An 18,876-nucleotide genomic window follows, 5' to 3' on the forward strand; every position below is an offset into this window, starting at 1 on the left:
CAAGCCGGCCGGCTTGCCGGTCCGTGTCACAGCCAGTCACGCATACAGTTACAGGGAGCACGTTGCTCGTACCCCCGGCTCATCGAGTATGTACACGGTACACGGTTCTTTGTATACGTGCACATGTGTCTGTCTGTATGTGTGTACGTGCGTGTGTGTACGCGTGTGTGTGTATTGCACCGTTTCTCCGTTATACACCTAAATGTGCCTACACTACATTGCGACGTTTCCGATGATGCGACGGTGTGTTGTAGACCGAGCAGACTGTAGAGGTAACCCGAACTTGCGCGAGACGAGCAATCGAGCCGGCGCGCATCGCTAGTGGTGGGGGATACTGGAACGATCGCGAGGAAGGGGATGGCTCTGCGTGGCAGCGACGCAGGATATCACGAAGTTCCTCAGAGAGCCGGCAGCCCGCAACGCGAGTGTTGCTGCCGAGTAGAATTCGAGTTCTGTCGCCGATCGAGAGTCGCAGGGAGAAGAGACGTTCCGTGAATCGCATCAGGCAGACGAACGTCTGTCGCGAGACCGTCCGTTATCTACTCCCACGTTCTAAAGACACGTTTCAATCCATCTCGTTCGTAAAACGTTACAACAGTGTCGCCCGCGCCGTACGACGGTTCTCTCTCATACACTTCACGTCATCGTATTCGCGAATACACCGGTCTCTCCTGTCACTCTCCCTTTGCCCCTCTCCTGTGCCCCTCCACCCTCTCTCGCTCACTCTCTCTCTTTCTTTCTCCTCTTTGTACGCGCCACAGTACACGAAGGAGACGAGGTGGGTCGGGTGGAGCGACTCCGAGCTTAGACGAGGAGGCAGACTGCTGGGAGACAGGCTGTCTTCGATTTGCGCTACGGCTTTCTTCGGCGGACACTTTGCTCTCGCTGCGGCATTGCACTTTCCGTGGAAGGAGAAGCCTTCCCGGATACATATTGACAGATCGGAAAGTTAGAACAGGGCAACCGTGCCACGTAAGAAGGTAAGCACCTACGATATATTCATTTAGTGTAGTTTCTCGATTTTAAGCGTTAACGGATATTGTACACATTTCGAGTAATTTACCGAAACTTTTTCAACGAATCTCTCGAACCACGTATAGATTTTATAGGCCGGCTGGGTGGGCTGCGGAAGGGGTTGTTACTAAGGGGTAGACTGCAATGCCGGTACCACGGTGGGGTGACCGCTTGACACTTTTACTCCAATTTCGAGTATCGAATTGTTGCCGCGATAACGATCGCCGCGTATCCGTATCTTCGGGTACGATCGCGATTTATCGTGCACGACGATAACGTTTCGATCCACTCGGAACGGGCATCGGATCCAGTGACCACAACCTCCCGAGCGACCATTCTCGCGAATAGGAAGTGTTTCGATAGGAAGTGTGCTTCCCCGTGAATTTCAATCGGGATCGATAAACGAGTGTAAAATTTTTCGTGTCCTGTTTTCTAGTCGGTTGGCTAGAATTTGGATCAATGATCTAAGGCCGTGCGGAGAGGCTCGGGTCCTGCGCATTGGACGATAGGACATAGCCCTACCGCTTTTCAGGGAAAGGGTCGTTGCAAATCCTGCGCAATACCCAGCGCCAACATTCGCCGCATGAAATCGCGGCGAGACATTGCGGCGAGACTTGTACGTTGAATTTCTTCGAAATTTTCTTGCCCGGGTAAGATTCCATCGTAGAAAGTTCTTTTTCGTTGACAACACCGACACTCGGTACGTCGCATCGGCCACGACCCGATGAATTTTCAACGGTGACCAACCGATACGCGTCGCCCGTTAATAAATTAATGTCACTCGCGCGTACCATCGCGAGAAGTGCAACCGTTGAAACGAAATTTCGAGGAAATCTTATCGACCGTCGACTTCAACGAGAGAAACGGGATCAACGTTATCTCGTATTCGCGTACGAATTACGTTACACGTAACCCGCGCGCGTACGTGTGGATCTCGAGGTTTTTGGTGTTTATACTCGTCGGTGCACTCCTCACCGTGCACATCGAATTTCGATTTTTCCACGAAACGGAAGCACACCGATCGAGTCGCTCCGTATTTCGCGCAACTGCGTACACCAGTTGGCCAACACCTTAATCTTCGTACTCTCGAACCCGGTATACATATTTAGGCGATTTTACACACAATTTGCAATCAAATCATTCGTTAAATTTTTTCCATTTTTTTTTCTTTTTTTTTTCTTTTTCTTTCTACTACCCCCACCTATTCGTTTTTCAATCGAATCGCTACATGCGCAATCGTATCGATACGATGTAGATACGCGCTTAAGAGATATACCGGAGCAAAGGGAACACGTACGAGAGAAACGCTTTAAAATCACTACTAGTGGAAACGTGATGTCATATGTCAGCCACGGTGACGGAACGGTGACAGTGGTTAGTGTACGCGCAGTAATCAGACATTCGTCTACGAGGTAGACGCGTCGTTGTCGATTATCGATTGAAATTTTACTCGAATCCGATCTCGACGACAATTGCAACGCGTTCCTCGTCGATAAGTAAACAATATTACCGAATCGTTCGAGACGAATGTACAGTGAATCTTGTGTGTTTTTTTTTTTCTTTTTTTTCCACATTTTCACAGACATCCAATCGAGTGATCGTTGACGAAGGGAGGAAGTTGCCGCTGTACAGGGTAGAGGACGAGGAAATCTTCGATTAATCGAGTATCCGTGTTCTTTTCTTTTCTTTCAGTAATGAGTACCACGGATCCTACCGGCGAGGGTGGAGGGGGAGGGGAGACGACTACGATATCATCGACAAATATTGAACAAAATATATCACCGGTTACACCGGTAACCGGTAACACAGTGCCACCAGGCTCTCAACAGCAACATCCACCACCATCGCCTCTAAGTGGTTGTTACCTTCTCGTTGTGCTTCCAGAGCCTCATACCGCGCAACATAAAGATCTCATCTTGAACCGCCTCTCGAAAGGTAAGTATATGTCTAACCGAAGCAGTGATTAACATCATTTTTTCCGTTTACTTCCACTCGTCTTTTTGTTCCGTTTTTTTTTTTTTTACGGTTAACGCGGACAATCTACAACGAGACTTTTAAATGGGTCAGTAGGAACGGACGACAAATGATTTTATTAAACGCGATATTGCGATTAAACGCGCGCATGTACACACACATAGATACACACGTACATCTGTGTGTGTGTTTGTGTGTGTTAACGTTCCTTCGTACGAATAAAAAACCATCGTGTATTTTTATTCGGTGGAAAAATTTCACTACTACCGAATCACTCGATCGGACCTGCAATTAAGTTTATGGTAATGATAACGATTACGATTACGATTACGATTACGATTACGATTACGCTTTCGATTGCATTCGTATTCCTTGTGTTACTTCCGCGCGTGAAACTAAGCGATAACGGTTCTTCTTCGCTGTGAGTATTCCTTCCGATTTATCGGACGAGCTTACCCAGCAACTTTATACGTCCCCCTTGTTGCTAGGCGGAGTTTAAGCGAACGTTGGTTAGGAAGAAAATCGGGTGGCACGTGGATCGTTCGTACGACACCGTTGGTTGTCAATTTTTAACAAATAACAACGTGTCGTTGTACATTTGTATTTTACCAACGTCGATTCTTACCAGCATCGACGATCATCCTTGTTATTTATTGCAACGAGGAAGACTGAACCATTCTAGTTTTCACATTTTTCTCTCTTTTTTTTCCAGTACTATTTTCACTTCGCGATGCAACGTTACACGAGGAAGACTTTCAACGAAATGACTTTAGTTTTTTATCATCTTTCTTTTCCCCTAACTGTTTTCACTTCGCGGTGCAATTGCACGATTTACGATTGTCTACGATTGTCTACGATTGTACGATTTACAATTGTCCACGATTGTACGATTTACAATTGTCCACGATTGTACAATTGGACGATGACGTTGGAAGATATTTGAAAAATGTAACAAATTTTTCGCAACCCGACTTTCTCGTAATTATACACGCGAGAAGAGCACACGAGTTATTCCAGTTACGAGAACTTTTGGTAACTGGAGAGTCTACGAATGTCGGTAAAAAAAAAAAAAAGAAAAAAGTGGTAAACAAGTGTGCAGTTGTCTACGAGTGAAGCATGTTAGGGGCAACGTACCGGTCATAGTCAGACGTATGCTTACAGCATGAATACGTATGCATTGTTTATACCGAAAAAGACAGCATTGCCAGCCAGTGTTCTCCACGAGCAGCAAATGGAGCGTGTGCGATTCTCACGTAGTCTTCGCTCGAGCCTCAAATTCACGGTACACTCGTTTGCGAGAGAAATGGGAATATTTAAAAATAATCGTATTTTCCTACGTTTACATTTTAAAACTCGTCCTCGACTCGATCGTCCCCGTTTGAAATTTTTACGCGCTCGAAATTTTTACTTCCCTTTCGAACTCCAATTTTTCATTACAAACAGAAACTAATTTAATTACAAATCGGGTACAGTAACTTTGTAACTTTCGTTTTATTCCTACGTTCGTTCCAGTCGGATCTCTTCTCGAGACGTTTCTCCGAGTTCACGAATTAGACTCGACTGTAAACCGTCCTATTTAAGGAAGTTCTTTGTTAATGCAATCAACGATACGCATAGCTAAAGTCGCGTCCTCTTTCGTGCACATTGTACCGAGGAACGAGTCGCTCGAATCGAACGAACCACAGGTGGATCGTTTATTTTCGGAGATTGAATTTTTCCTTTTTCTTTTTTCTTCTTCCCCGAGTGGAAGTGGTGCGCGTTAAATCGCGTGTAAAATTATAGAAGAAAAAGAAAGAATTCTTCGAACGCGAAACCGGGTGGGAAACAGAGAAAGCTGTAGTAGGAGGAAAGAGTGTGTAGCAGTAGGTTGGTGCGGCATGCGCATGTTAGTACCAACCTACAGTCACATCCCCGCAGTCCCCAGAAGTTCGATCAATAATCCATCCACTCGGTTCGTAGCGAAAACTGTCGCTAAGCCGAAATGACGACATTATTTCGTCACTCTTTTCACGTGGTTGAATGAATAATGATTGTATATACGTGTGTACTCGAAGCAAAGGGAGTAAAGTGGAAAAGGGAGCAAGTATGTGCACGCGAAGTATGACAAGGAATAGAGGGAAATAGGAGGGTGGAATTGGGTGGGGATAGTTGCGGGTGGCGGGAAGAAGAGTAGATTCAAAGAAGGTGGGAAGAAAGGAGGACGGGATGAATCGAGAACGTTTCGAGTACTTTGATCACCGAACGGGAACATGTCAAGGTTATTTTTCATAGTTCGAATGGTAATTACGTTGTTTTATTCTCCATGGGGAAAAAGTATCGGGCGGTTTTTAACTTCAACGCGCCGGGAACCAAATCCTCGGTGAAACTGATCGTTATCGTACAGCGATTGCTCCAAATGTCCATTCGGGACTTTCGGTATTATTTTCCTTACGTATTTTCGAGGATCGTCTAATCGACGACTCGAACGTTTACAAAATATCGCCAATTCGGTGATTACATCACACTCTCGACAGGTGTATCGTATCGGTGCAGGTACACACGTTCGCGCAACGATCGTTCCGTGTACGATGGATTCGGTCTGGGTCGAGATTATTTTCCCCTTTGCATTTTCAAAAATCATCCAATCGAGAATTCGAATTTTTCCAAAATATCTACAAGTCTGACTTGTACTATATCATAACAATTCATGGTTTACACGGTGCAGGTGCATTCATTCGAGCAATGTTTCGTTTACCCTTTCGTAAACCCTTTCGTTTACGATGGGTTAGGTCTGGGTTAGGTCGAGATTATTTTCCTTTTGTATTTTCAAAAATCATTCAATCGAGAACTTTCACATTTCCAAAGTATGTCCAGTTCAGTGATTGCATCTGGGTTAGGTCGAGATTATTTTCCTTTTGTATTTTCAAAAATCATACAATCGAGAACTTTAACGTTTCCAAAATATCTTCAGTTCAGTGATTGCATTTGGGTTAGGTCGAGATTATTTTCATTTTGTATTTTCAAAAATCATCCAATCGAGAACTCTAACGTTTCCAAAATATCTCCAATTCTCGTTTGGATGATTTTTGAAAATACAAAAGGAAAATAATCTTGTATTTTCTTTTTGTATTTTCAAAAATCATCATATCGAGTACTCTAACGTTTCCAAAATAGCTCCAATTCAGTGATTACATCACACTCTCGACAGATGTACTATATCGTAAAAATTCACGGTTTTCTCGATGTAAGTATACGTGTACATACAACGATCATTCCATACACGATGAGTTAGATCGATACTATTTTCCTTTTGTATTTTCAAAAATTATCCAATCGATTACTCGAACTTTTTCAAAATATCTCCAATTCTGACAGATGTACCATATCGTAAAAATTCATGGTTTTCACGGTGCAGGTGCACCCATTCGCGCAACAATCATTCCGTATACGATGGGTTAGTAAACGTATACGATCTGGATTAGATCGATATTATTTTCCTTTTATATTTTCAAAAATCATCCAATCGAGAACTCTAACGTTTCCAAAATATCTCCAATTCAGTACTTGATGTAAGTATACGTGTACATACAACAATCATTCGGTACACGATAAGTTAGATCGATACTATTTTCCTTTTCTATTTTTAAAAATCATCCAATCGATTACTCGAACTTTTTCAAAATATCTACAATTCTCGACAGATGTATCATATCGTAAAAATTCACGGTTTTCTCGGTGTAGGTGCACGCGTACGCAGAACGATGCGTACACGATGGGTACGATGCAAACGTACTAATCGACAGGTTTCGTGTGACTCATTGGGGTACATACGCACGTGGATATATCATCGGAAGGTTTGACAGTACGGGAAGAAGGCCAAACGTAAATTCATTCATACTTGGTTCGCGCTTCGTATACAAACATACCTTTAACGTACAATTAACCGTATCGTTTTCAACGATTGCGTGTCTTTGATAAATTTAACAGAACGATGAAACGGATTTTTTGAACAAACTTGAATCCAAGATTTCTGACCCTCGATTGTAGACGAAGTTCTCTATTTGAATTGTCAAGTTATCGGGCGCAGGTCGATTAAAATCTCGTAAACAACCGGTGACGGAGAGTGACAGGTTGTACACAAATATCTGGGCGAGTTAACGCAAGGTAATACGGTCATGAAAGATTGATGCGATAATACGTGTGCAGTTATACGTACCGTGTACGTGTACTCACAGATATCGTACGGTTATCGACACATATGCAAAGTAGGAAGGCATACTTGTCGGCATGAATCACGATTGAGGACGTGGGGAGCATCGAGAAAGTTGGAGTTACACGATGCTTGTAATATCCGGAAGAACTCGCGCACAGAGGGATCTGTTGGATTGTATCGCGGCATCTACGTGCATGTTCATTCAACTGTAACGGGGCCTCTACTCGTTACTGATACACCTATGTGTATATACATATATACACATACATGCATACATATATGTACATATATATCTATCTACACACGTGCATGCGTGTTTTCCCGGTTCTCGCGAGAAAATTTCGTCGGTCGGATCGCTGAAAGATTTAATTGTTCTCGTGGCGCGTATCGAGACACGTATCGAAAAGTTCAAAGTGTTCGAGACAACGCGAAAGATGAACGAAGAATCACGATCGTTCGAAAAGAAATATTTTTAGAATATTTTCAAGCACAAGGTTATTTTAATTATATTTCGGTAAAAATATTCCCGAGCGCGATCGACGTCGATTTTTTCAATACGGTCGTTATCGAGACCCTCGAATACTCGTTATACATATTTCCTATAGAAAGATATGATGTTCGGTAAACGTCCGCGACCACTGTTATAGTTTCATCGTACGTGCAACTGAATATAGTGTGTCTAATTTTACCATGGCATTCGCCAGTGATTTGCTCTCGCGGGCATCGTGCTCTTCGAATCGTGAAACTCTGTTTCTCGATTACCTCGTTCTTGAACCTGACCCTTTCGCCGATCCGCGCGTCTTGCTTACCGATCATTTTCAACTTACGCGACAACAATTCACGCACCACGAGATCGTGCAACCGTCCCTCGAGATTTCCAGCGAAATTCCTCGTTAATTGTAACTCCGATCGTCGAACGTTCATTGTCTTCGCGCGGTATTCGTTCGTTCGGAGTTACTTTCTTCCTCGATCGACGATCGATGGATCGTTCGTTCGATCCACCGATCGAGACAAACGAGAGAACACTAGCCGCTTGGTCTCTACACGCGAAATACGATTAACGAATCTCGTAATCGTCTCCGATACGATTGTACACGGTTCTTTGCAAAGGTTGCGATATTTTCATCCCGTGATCCGCGTTATAAGACGTCTATTTCCGGCCTCTTGTCGTTAAATATTGAGAGGTAAACGCATTACAACTTAATCGATATTTTACCAAAGAACATTCGTTCGAACTTGTATAACTTTGTCGCGGTTACGATTTATTTTCTTCCCGATGAGATACCGGATTGGAATTTCGAGTGGAACGAGTGTGTTTTTCGGATCGGTGACATTTATCGGTGAATATTTACGGTTCGATGTTTAATCTCGATTGTTTCTCGATGTATCGTTTCCGAGAGAACGGACGCAAGGAATGGAGGCTTCTTTGCAACTTGGGTCGCAACTTTGACAAATCCTTGGATCGGGTCTTCGCCCTTGTCTTGGAAATATAAATAGCTACGGGTGAGCTAGGTCGGTCTCTCTATGCTATTCTACCGAGATCGTGCATCGTATGTTAAAATATCGGTTACCAATTTATTTCTCAAGTATGCGTTTCTTTTTTTATTTCATCGTATTGCGTCGAGTCGTTCGATCGTTCGTATTCGTGGCTCGTTTGCGACTCCTTTTTAAAAATTTGCGAATTTCGAATCAACGTAACTTCGTATCACGAAGGTATGATTTTTCGTCACACGAATGAGACGACTGTTGAACGAATATTCGATATGCATGTGACCTGACAAACGTCGTCACTATGTGCCACTAGTGGCGTTTAGAACAGATTAGAACAACGGCTCGTCATCGACCCCGTTCGAGGTCGAGTGTTTTCTTTCCTTGCTAGATCAATCGTGAGCCATATCAGCAGTTTTAGACGAAACTTTTTGACCCTGTTAGAAAACAAAAGCTTCTAGATCGTACACTCGCATGCGCTATTATTACAATACATTCGATAGATATATTGTGCACTAACTCCTCGAGTCTACGAACAAGATAAATTGTTGCGTTTCGTTAGATTCGAGACGATACGCGTATTATTAGATATGTACGTGTACAAATTCTCACTAGCGTTAACGTATTATTGAAAATTAATTTTTTTCGAAGCACGAAGATTAACAGAGTCAACGTAGACTATAATTTTGTATTTTATCGTTGATATCGACGAAAGTGGTTGCTCTGACTCCTCGAGTCTACGAACAAGATAAATTGTTTCGTTAGATTCGAGATGTTATACGTATTATTACATATGTACGTGTACAAATTCTCACGAGCGTTAACAAACCATCGAACTTCATTTCTTTCGAAGCACGAAAATTAACATAGTTTGTATTGATTATAATTTTGTATTTTGCCATTAATATCGACCAAAGTTACTCTAACTCCTCGAGTCGAGTATTGATTATAATTTTGTATTTTGCCATTAATATCGACCAAAGTTACTCTAACTCCTCGAGTCGAAGAACAAAGTAAATTGTTACGTTTAATTAGATTCGAGACGTTGCGCGTATACTTAGATGTATACCTGTACAAATTCTCACGAGCGTTAACAAACCGTTATAATTAATTTCATTCGAAGCACGAAAATTAACAGAGGCAACATTGACTATAATTTTACATTTTATCGTTAATATCGATTACAATTTTATATTTTATCGTTAATATCGATTACAATTTTACATTTTATCGTTAATATCGATTACAATTTTGTATTTTATCGTTACTATCGATTACAATTTTGTATTTTATTGTTACTATCGATTACAATTTTACATTTTATCGTTAATATCGATTACAATTTTATATTTCATCGTTAATATCAATTACAATTTTATATTTCATCCTTAATATTGATTACAATTTTACATTTTATTGTTAACATCGATTGCAATTTTATATTTTATTGTTATTATCGATTACAATTTTACATTTTATCGTTAATATCAATTACAATTTTACATTTTATCGTTAATATCGATCACAATTTTACATTTTATCGTTAATATCGATCACAATTTTATACTTCATCGTTAATATCGATTACAATTTTTTATTTCATCGTTAATATCAATTACAATTTTACATTTTATCGTTAATATCGATCACAATTTTATATTTCATCGTTAATATCGATCACAATTTTATATTTCATCGTTAATATCGACGAAAGCGGTTTCGTGCCGCGAATTTAAACGAACGAAGTGGACTTTGAAAATGCACAAATCTCGAGAATCGTAAGGAAGTAAGTAAGTTGCAAGAAGGACAACGGAAAACCGAGTCTAAACATAGTTTGGGCAAACCCCTAACGTTCTGAGCATCCGTCGTCAAGCAAGAAAAAAAGAAAAAGGGGGAAAAAAAGGAGTCAATGCAAATCGAGAAACGCGATGGAAACGAGTGCGCGTGGTTCTAAGGGACGCCATGGGAGGGGTAAATGCTCCGACGAAGGAGCCCACGATTTTGTCTATATTTAACCCAGTATCTTCAACTACGCTGTTTTTAAGTACTGCACGTATTCCAGGCATCGGTGTGGCGTGTACGTCTAAGTTTTTACTGTTAACGTTTACTCGAAACGATCGACCCTGATTACTTATTGTTACAATTAATGCGAACATTTAGATGAGAGAAACGCGATCGTGGCATCGAAATTATGCGTTGAAAAAATACATCGTGCGCAAGGTTCGTCACCGGTATCGAATCGTGATTTTTTTCAATAAATAAACCACCACTGGATGTCAATAATCCATCGACATCTTCGCTGAGTATTCTCGAGGGAAATATTAATACAACGATGTACAGTGGCCGCCATAGAAATCGTTCCACCTTAAATACTATCAATCCTTTCGGTTCAACTTTCACGCGTAACATCCGCGTTGTTGAGCATTCAAGACTTTATTTACGCGATGAAAAACACAATTTATCGCAACGAAAAAATTTTAGCAATTACCATGTCTGAAGTGTATCCACACAGTAGTGTATTCATTACACTATTGTAATTGCCGCCATTGTGTTTAATTTTTTCTCGTAAAGTTTCCTCTTCGTAGTCTCGGTTCGAACATTGTTCAAACAATGTTCGAACGGACAACCAAGAAGTCTTTTCATAGATTCGCAACAATTTACCAAACCAAACAATATACCAGGTTGTTCGATAAATTTTATAATTTTTCCCATTGTAAAAAAATACTACAATACTTCAACTTCGAACAACTGTGAATATACGAACGAGAGAATTTTGGATCTACATGAAACTTCACACATGTTCACCAAACAGTGGTACCATCTTTCGAAAAATAAAACAATGAAATTAATAGCTCCGTTTCTTATCAAACGATGAAACTTATCGAGCAATCGATTATACACATCAGTTAGAAGTTTTACCAAATTGTTGTTACATATTACATACATATATATTTCCATCTTTTACGTTTTTTATTGCAATTTTGAGAGCTCCTATTTTTTTCGTAATGTTCTCTTTTTTTTCAAATCTCCTCTCCCGACATTTTTGACCACTAGTTCTTGAAAAGATACAAGCGAAACACCGGGACTTATTCTATAATACATCGTGCACTAAGCTCCCCTTTGCATAATGCACCGACAGCTATCTCGATAACGGGATTCGAACAAAAAGTTACGCCTGTCACGCCTCTTGCTCGACGGACTCAATAACGCGAAAATATAAGTAGCAGTACCGCGTGATTTTTTCATCGATACGTTCGCACCGATACATACGTGCGTATTTCGTGGAAGGAAAACGTGCAGAGATCGCCGGGCATTAAAAGTCACACACAGGCTACAGCCGCCTCCCTCTCTCTTCATCCCCCGGCGTGGCACGGCTTCTCTTGTATCACCGTCAGGGCTTCCGATCAATTTGACATAGAGGGTTTTTGCTACTTGTGTGGCTCGATATGTATATTTAAACGGTTTAATACACGTAGCAACACGGCCGTGATATCCGTGTTGGTTAATATCATTTCGATTGTTGTAACTGCGTAAAAATATCGAGCACTTCAAATCGTTGAATACACAGCCGATCCGCGCCATTTTCTTTTTCTCGAGATTTTTCGTCTTTCGTCTCGTACCACGGAATTGATTTAAATACGAAACATCGCACTCGATCCACCATTTCTCCTGAAATACTATACTTGTGTACACGCGCGTGTTAAACGTTTACCGATTGTGCGCCTCGATATGTAAATTTAAACGATTTAATATTCGCGACAACACATCCGTTGTATTCGTGTCGGTTAATATCGTTTCGATTGTTGCGCGCGTAAAATATTTTGATCAGGGTATTTACAGTCGATCTGCGCCATTTTCCATCATCGTTTCCTTGAATGGAATTAATTTAAATACGAAATATCGTATTTGACAACTATTTCTCTCTCGATATCCGCTCGGTACTATTTCTCTCCCAATATTGGTGTTGTTTAATATTAAACGACGTGTCACGTTTCGATTGTTGCACGCGTAAAATATTTCGATCGAAAGTTTACAGTTGAGTTGCGCCATTTTACTTTTATCGAGATTTTCGTCCTTCTTCGTTTCGTATCATAAAATTAATTTACACACAAAACATCGTATTGTATTCGCGTTGGTTAGTACCGCTTCGATTGTTGCACGCGGAAAATATTTCGATCAGAAATCTGTAGTCGATTTATTCCATTATTATTTTCTCAAAATTTTCATAATTTCTCGTTTCGTATCATAAAATTAATTTACACACAAAACATCGTATTGTATTCGCGTTGGTTAGTACCGCTTCGATTGTTGCACGCGTAAAATATTTCGATCAGAAATCTATAATCGATCTGCACTATTTTCCTTTTCTCGAAATTTTCGTAACTTTCGTTTCGTATCATAAAATTAATTTACACACAAAACATCGTATTGTATTCGCGTTGGTTAGTACCGCTTCGATTGTTGCACGCGTAAAATATTTCGATTCGAAATTTGCACTCGGTCTGTACCATTTTTCTTTTCTCGAAATTTTTATCATTTTTCGTTTCGTATCACAAAATTAATTTAAACACAAAACATCGTATTGTATTCGCGTTGGTTACTACCGCTTCGATTGTTGCACGCGTAAAATATTTCGATCCGGAATTTGCACTCGGTCTGGGTTAGCCATTTTCCTTTTCTCGAGATTTTCGTCCTTTTTCGTTTCGTTTCGTTCCACGGAATTGATTTAGGTACAAAACACCGTACTTGGCAACGTCACGATCCACTCTTTCTCCCCAAATGCGTATGTATACACTCACGTTAAGTTCGGCGCCGGGAGAGTCGTTCGGCTTGGCAACCAGCTACGTTCCATTTTACTGTATCATCGATTCTTTACCCGCGGAACGAGAAGCTGGAACGATCTAATTGCCGCTCGTTGTTTTCGACCGCGGCGGCGCCTATTATTCGCGAGGAGACTATTGTACCTGTATGTACGTCTGCTTTAACGCGCACCAGCGCTCTTCTTTCTTTCTTTCTTCGTTATTCCAGCCACGAAATCGCGCGTATTGAACGCGGGGTAAACGATTGCGTTCAATTCGTTCTAAGCAACATTTTAAAATGCAAATATTTCGAACGGAAAAAAAGATTGTTAACGATGAATGGTAAAAACCGTGACCGTGTCATTTTTCTTCGACTCGTAGAGAATTGTTTCAGTTTCTTTTCGTTCGAACGACAAGGTAATTCCTTGTTAAACAAATGCAGTACCGACCGGATTTAAGCGACCCGTAATTCACATTATTCGAGCAAATATTTCGGATAAAAATTATTATTATTATCTTACCTTTCTTTGAAATATTTCGAATAAAAATTCCATTCGTTTGCCGTACCTTTCATTGAAACATTTCGAATAAAAATTCCATTGTGTTGTCGTACCTTTCTTAATCTTTAAAGAAAGTCGTACTAACGGTATAATCGAGCGATAATAAAAGTCTCCTTGAATGTTACAAGTAAACTCTGTTTGTGAACTCGCAGTAAAGAACTCTGTGCACTCGTTTCTAAAGAGCAGTAACTTACCCATTTGAAACATTGATATCGTTACGATAATATATTTGTACGTACGATGTGATGGAAAGTAATCTCGAGGAAAATTAAAAAGAAAAATTATTCGAAACAAAAAAAAAAGAAAGAAAGACTTTCTTCGAGTTCGAAAAGACCCAGGCGTGGCACTACGATCGTTGAACATATGCAACCGTATAAATGCCCTATATTTCAGACGGTGTAGGGTAAAGGTAAAGGTAAAGGTAAAACGTCGCATAGGTGGCAATAGAGACTGGTTGCAGGATACGCGACGATCGATTGACGACTACTACGGGACTATGTGACGGGGTGCGGTATTCGTGACGTCACGAAAGACTCCTCTCGTTCCTTTATTGGGTACCAAGAAATTCATTTTACTTTTCGATCGTCGATGTTTAATTCAGTATCCCGATCGAACCGCCATTCTTTGCGTTTACCTTTCGTCGTCGCGCATACAATGAAATTCACGATGACGCGATTCAACCCGCTCCATCGTACGCGGTGACACACACACACACACACACACACATGTATGTACCCTTAGTTCTCTTCGTCTCTCTTGACTGAAAAGAAAAGAGGGAAACCGAGTACGCGATCGTACGAGGTGAGAATATTTAGGTAATCCACGATTCTTGACGAACAATGATAATGCAACGAATATGTACACTTTGTTTCTTAAATACACTTTATTATTTGTATCTATCGTTGCAATAGTCTTCAAGAATATTTGTATGATAAATGAAATAACATTCGACTTTCGTTTCATTGCACAGCAAGTACTAAGGACACACCTTACGTGACGTACTCGTGACGAGAAAGTGAGGTTATTGTAAAAGTCGTCGATAAATACAAATTCTTTGATGTACATTGAAATTAAATTGCACAGTCGAATGGTCGATGTAGTGAGAAAAAAAAAATTTTTTTACATCGAATATAATTTTACTCGAAATAACTTCACTGTCGCGAGGTTTGGTCTAACAACGAACCATGAATACCACTCGCGAATTGCCCTTGCAGAGTACGGAGTTTTAATTCCCATGCGGGAAGCTCTCGTCAGGGTCGCTTTTAAGCTCGCAAAATTAATTATAAAAGAAGCGTCCGTTTACGCGATACAGCGGTATCGTATTTCGCTTCCATCATCAATCAGGATGTAAGATGGACAGCAGGCAGTTCTGGCCTTCTTAACCTTAACCTTACATTATTCGACCCTGAGCAGCCCTCGGTTTATGAAGCCGGAGTAATGTAGACTCTCTTGGGTAGGTAATACGTGGTTATGACCCACTATTCCGTTTTGTTCACTTACCCATCGCCGTAGGTCGCGATATTAATCGAATTGCGATCAAGCAGCGGTTATGTTTCTTCCTCGATCGATTCTCGCGTGGGTCGTTCCGGACCCAGAGAGACCTTTGCATCGTTCAATCACACCGTTGCAACTTTACCCGAAAATCGACGAAAAGTACGATAAAATAATAGAATCTTCGTTTGAAATGTTTATGAGGGCGTAATCGAGTTTATATTAATCGATTACGGCGTTAGTTTTCCTTAAGAACAAAGGAATAATATTTATAAAATAATATTTCGGACGAAGATCATAATAAGTTTTCGAATAATATTTCGAACGAAGATCATAATATTATTTCGAATAATATTTCCAACGAAGATCATAATAATATTTTGAATAATATTTCGAACGAAGATCATGATAAGTTTTCGAATAATATTTCGATCTTTGTTCGAAATATTTGTGTAGGTCGAGTTACGGGTCAGTTTGGACCCACGCGTTGTCTCTCCCGGGTTTGCGTCTCCGAACCGTGAAACGCGAATGGTTTCAGTACCATTCGTTGGAAGTAAACGGAAACATCCTTGAAAACGTGCACGATCTTTTTCGTTACAACGTTCGTTTGTAATTTTTGTTTCAGGTTTTCTATCATGGGACAAGGACAGTTGCCACGTAGATTTAGAGAAAGAGTTAATGGCATTGATAGTACAAGCACCGGAAGGGGAAGAAGCTCGGAATGGTATATTCACACTTGTACAATATATTTTTGATAATCGATCGTCGTTTAAATAGTCACATTCTGAATTATTGTTTTATACTTTTACTACTATCTTTTGATATACGTGAAACGTTCGAAAAACTTATTGTACGTGGTCGTGTTGTTTTATTCGACGAGACGAATGAAATTTCAGGCGAACGACTGATCCAATACGCTACCGAGAATCTTGTTACGGAAGTTCTCATTCACCCGCAAACAAACACATTATTACAATGTATCCGCAACCTTCTCGCGAGTTTCACGAAACATCGACACATCATACACGCCGGCTATACCTTCGGTGGAAATGGTTCCTGGATACTGCAAGTACGCACGCTTTTTTTATTCCTTTTCTACTCTCTAATTGTTGATGCATGCTTCGTACAACGATACGACGTACGAAAGTAATTACTCTACGGTTATCGTTAATTATTGCGCGTACTGTACATGTCCTGCGCATATCGTCGAAACTGTAGTACCGATAACTATACTTTCGCGTGGTATCGAGACGGTAGGAAATTGTCGTTCGTTGAAAAGGACACACGGTACTATTCGTTTGTTGAAATTTTCTAACTCGACCAAGAGTGACCGTATTGGCTCGATATAACCGTATCGCACTTAAACATTCCTCTAGGATGGAACCTTCAGCATCGCTGACTTTTTGGATGCATTTAGCGAACACGAAGTGCAAAGAGTTCTTCGTGCTTACGAGAATAGCGTTACTGTGGACATTCATTGCGCGGGTGTTGGCGATTGGACGACAAATCGACTGTCGAAAGAAGCTTGCACCAGGTATGCAACGTATCACTCGTTTCTCAACCGAAATATCAGGTTGTTCCGATAAGTTCGTGCGATTTTAATAATAAATTTCTTCCAATAATAATCGGCTGTCGGTTCTGCGGTTAGACTCGATAGCTTTTGTTTTCACGCTTGAGAGTTACTCTGGATGTTTTCATTTCGCGTTAGTAACAATAAAGCTTCTGGTTAAGGACTATAGAATCTCGAGTGAATAAAAATGTACGTCTCCGACAATAGCTGATGTCTATAGCGGAGAATTTATTTCCGTGAGAATAGCACAGAAATAGTTTACACAGTTTCACCATTCCGTTACGAGGCATTTTAATTAAATTGGTAACAATTATCCACGAGTTCGTTTTTATAGTTGAAATTTTAGACGATTATAGTCTCTCGGTTTATCGCATGCGGTGAACGCCTATGGGCGTTCAGAGTCTATGAATACTAGATAGGCGAGAAGATTTTCCGCACACAGCGTACGTTTCGCGTCGGAGTAGTTTATAGTTAAAGGGTTAAGAAGGGTAACTTTTCTCCAAATGACAAGTCATCTGATAATTACCTTTTTTGTTCTCTTTGGAACGATTTGAGTGGAATTTTCCCCCACAAGAACGTGAAACTATAAAACTGATCTAAGATTGGTTCCAATCGAAAATTTTTCAAGACGTTTGAAAGATCTAGTATACAATAACTGAGAATATATAATAAATTAAATATCGTTCAATATTCGAACTCGTCTTAAATATTTTAAGAAACAGAATTGGCTCTAAAATTGATTCCAACGGAAAACTCTTCCAATTCTTTGAACATGACTTTGAAAAATTATCAAGGTGTTTAAAAGATACGATAAACTATAACAGAGAATGTATTTATAATAGATCGAGTGTTCATCGATATTTTTGGAAAAATGAAACTTCTACATTCGTTGGAAACCGCGCGAATTTATTGGAGGACCGAAATAAAAATATTTCAAATTGGTGAATGTTTGTACGAACGCTTGTATTTTCGTATACAGATCCTGCAGAGTAAAAGTAAACCCAGATGACGTTCTTACCGCCGGTGTACCGGCAATCACGAGCTTCACCAATTACATTGGACAGTACCTCGTGGCCCAAACCTTGGACCAGCTCATGGAACCGTCCGATGTCGTGGGCAATATTCGATTCAGTCATCCAACATTATACGTCTTCCCAGGTGGACAAGGAGACGCCGCACTTTTCGGCATAAACGGTTTTAATATGCTCGTGGACGGAGGCTTTGCCAGAAAGGCCTGTTTCTGGGACTTCACGAGACACTTGGATCGCCTCGACGCGGTTCTAGTCACTAGAATAAATAATAGCAACGTGGGGGGCATGTTCAGCGTTGTTCGTAAGAAGAAGGAGATGCACGTTTATCCCCAAATTGGACACTTTTTCTGCAATCTGGTCGTAAGTATCCGCGATAGAATTTCTCCTTGTTTGCAACCAACCATAAGTGAATCCAACTATATTTGCAAGGAATGTTTCGCAACTAGAACATTTAAAACGGTGTCAAACTTTGCAGAAACGTAGTTCGAGTGATCAACTGGAAAATTAAGAAAAAAAAATTAAATTTTGCACAAACGTAGTTCAAGCGACCAACTAGAAAATTAAAAACAATTTAAAATTTTGCAGAAATGTAATTCAAATGGCCAACTGAACAATTCAAAAAAACGTTAAACGTATTTCAAGCGACCTTATTAATATATCCATTTTTCTTTTGCTAAAGAAGTGACCCTAGGGGATGAATATCAAAAGAGGGTTGTAAATTTGGAAAATAGAAAGGTTTTTCGAAAGTCCTATATTG

General features: G+C 40.4%; 1 protein-coding gene across 1 annotated transcript in view; it reads left to right on the top strand.

Annotated features, from left to right (window-relative positions):
- Positions 1-421: 421 nt before the first annotated feature.
- LOC143150463 (uncharacterized) overlaps positions 422-18,876 on the top strand; it is a 44,847-nt gene continuing 26,392 nt past the window's right edge. The window contains exons 1-6 of the mRNA XM_076318743.1: positions 422-980; positions 2,707-2,949; positions 16,144-16,242; positions 16,415-16,587; positions 16,895-17,052; positions 18,068-18,479. Coding sequence (XP_076174858.1) covers positions 2,709-2,949; positions 16,144-16,242; positions 16,415-16,587; positions 16,895-17,052; positions 18,068-18,479 — 1,083 coding nt within the window. The 5' untranslated portion in view covers positions 422-980; positions 2,707-2,708. The remainder of the gene's footprint in view (positions 981-2,706; positions 2,950-16,143; positions 16,243-16,414; positions 16,588-16,894; positions 17,053-18,067; positions 18,480-18,876) is intronic.

This window comes from Ptiloglossa arizonensis, chromosome 1, assembly GCF_051014685.1.
Source record: "Ptiloglossa arizonensis isolate GNS036 chromosome 1, iyPtiAriz1_principal, whole genome shotgun sequence".
Taxonomy (NCBI): domain Eukaryota; kingdom Metazoa; phylum Arthropoda; class Insecta; order Hymenoptera; family Colletidae; genus Ptiloglossa; species Ptiloglossa arizonensis.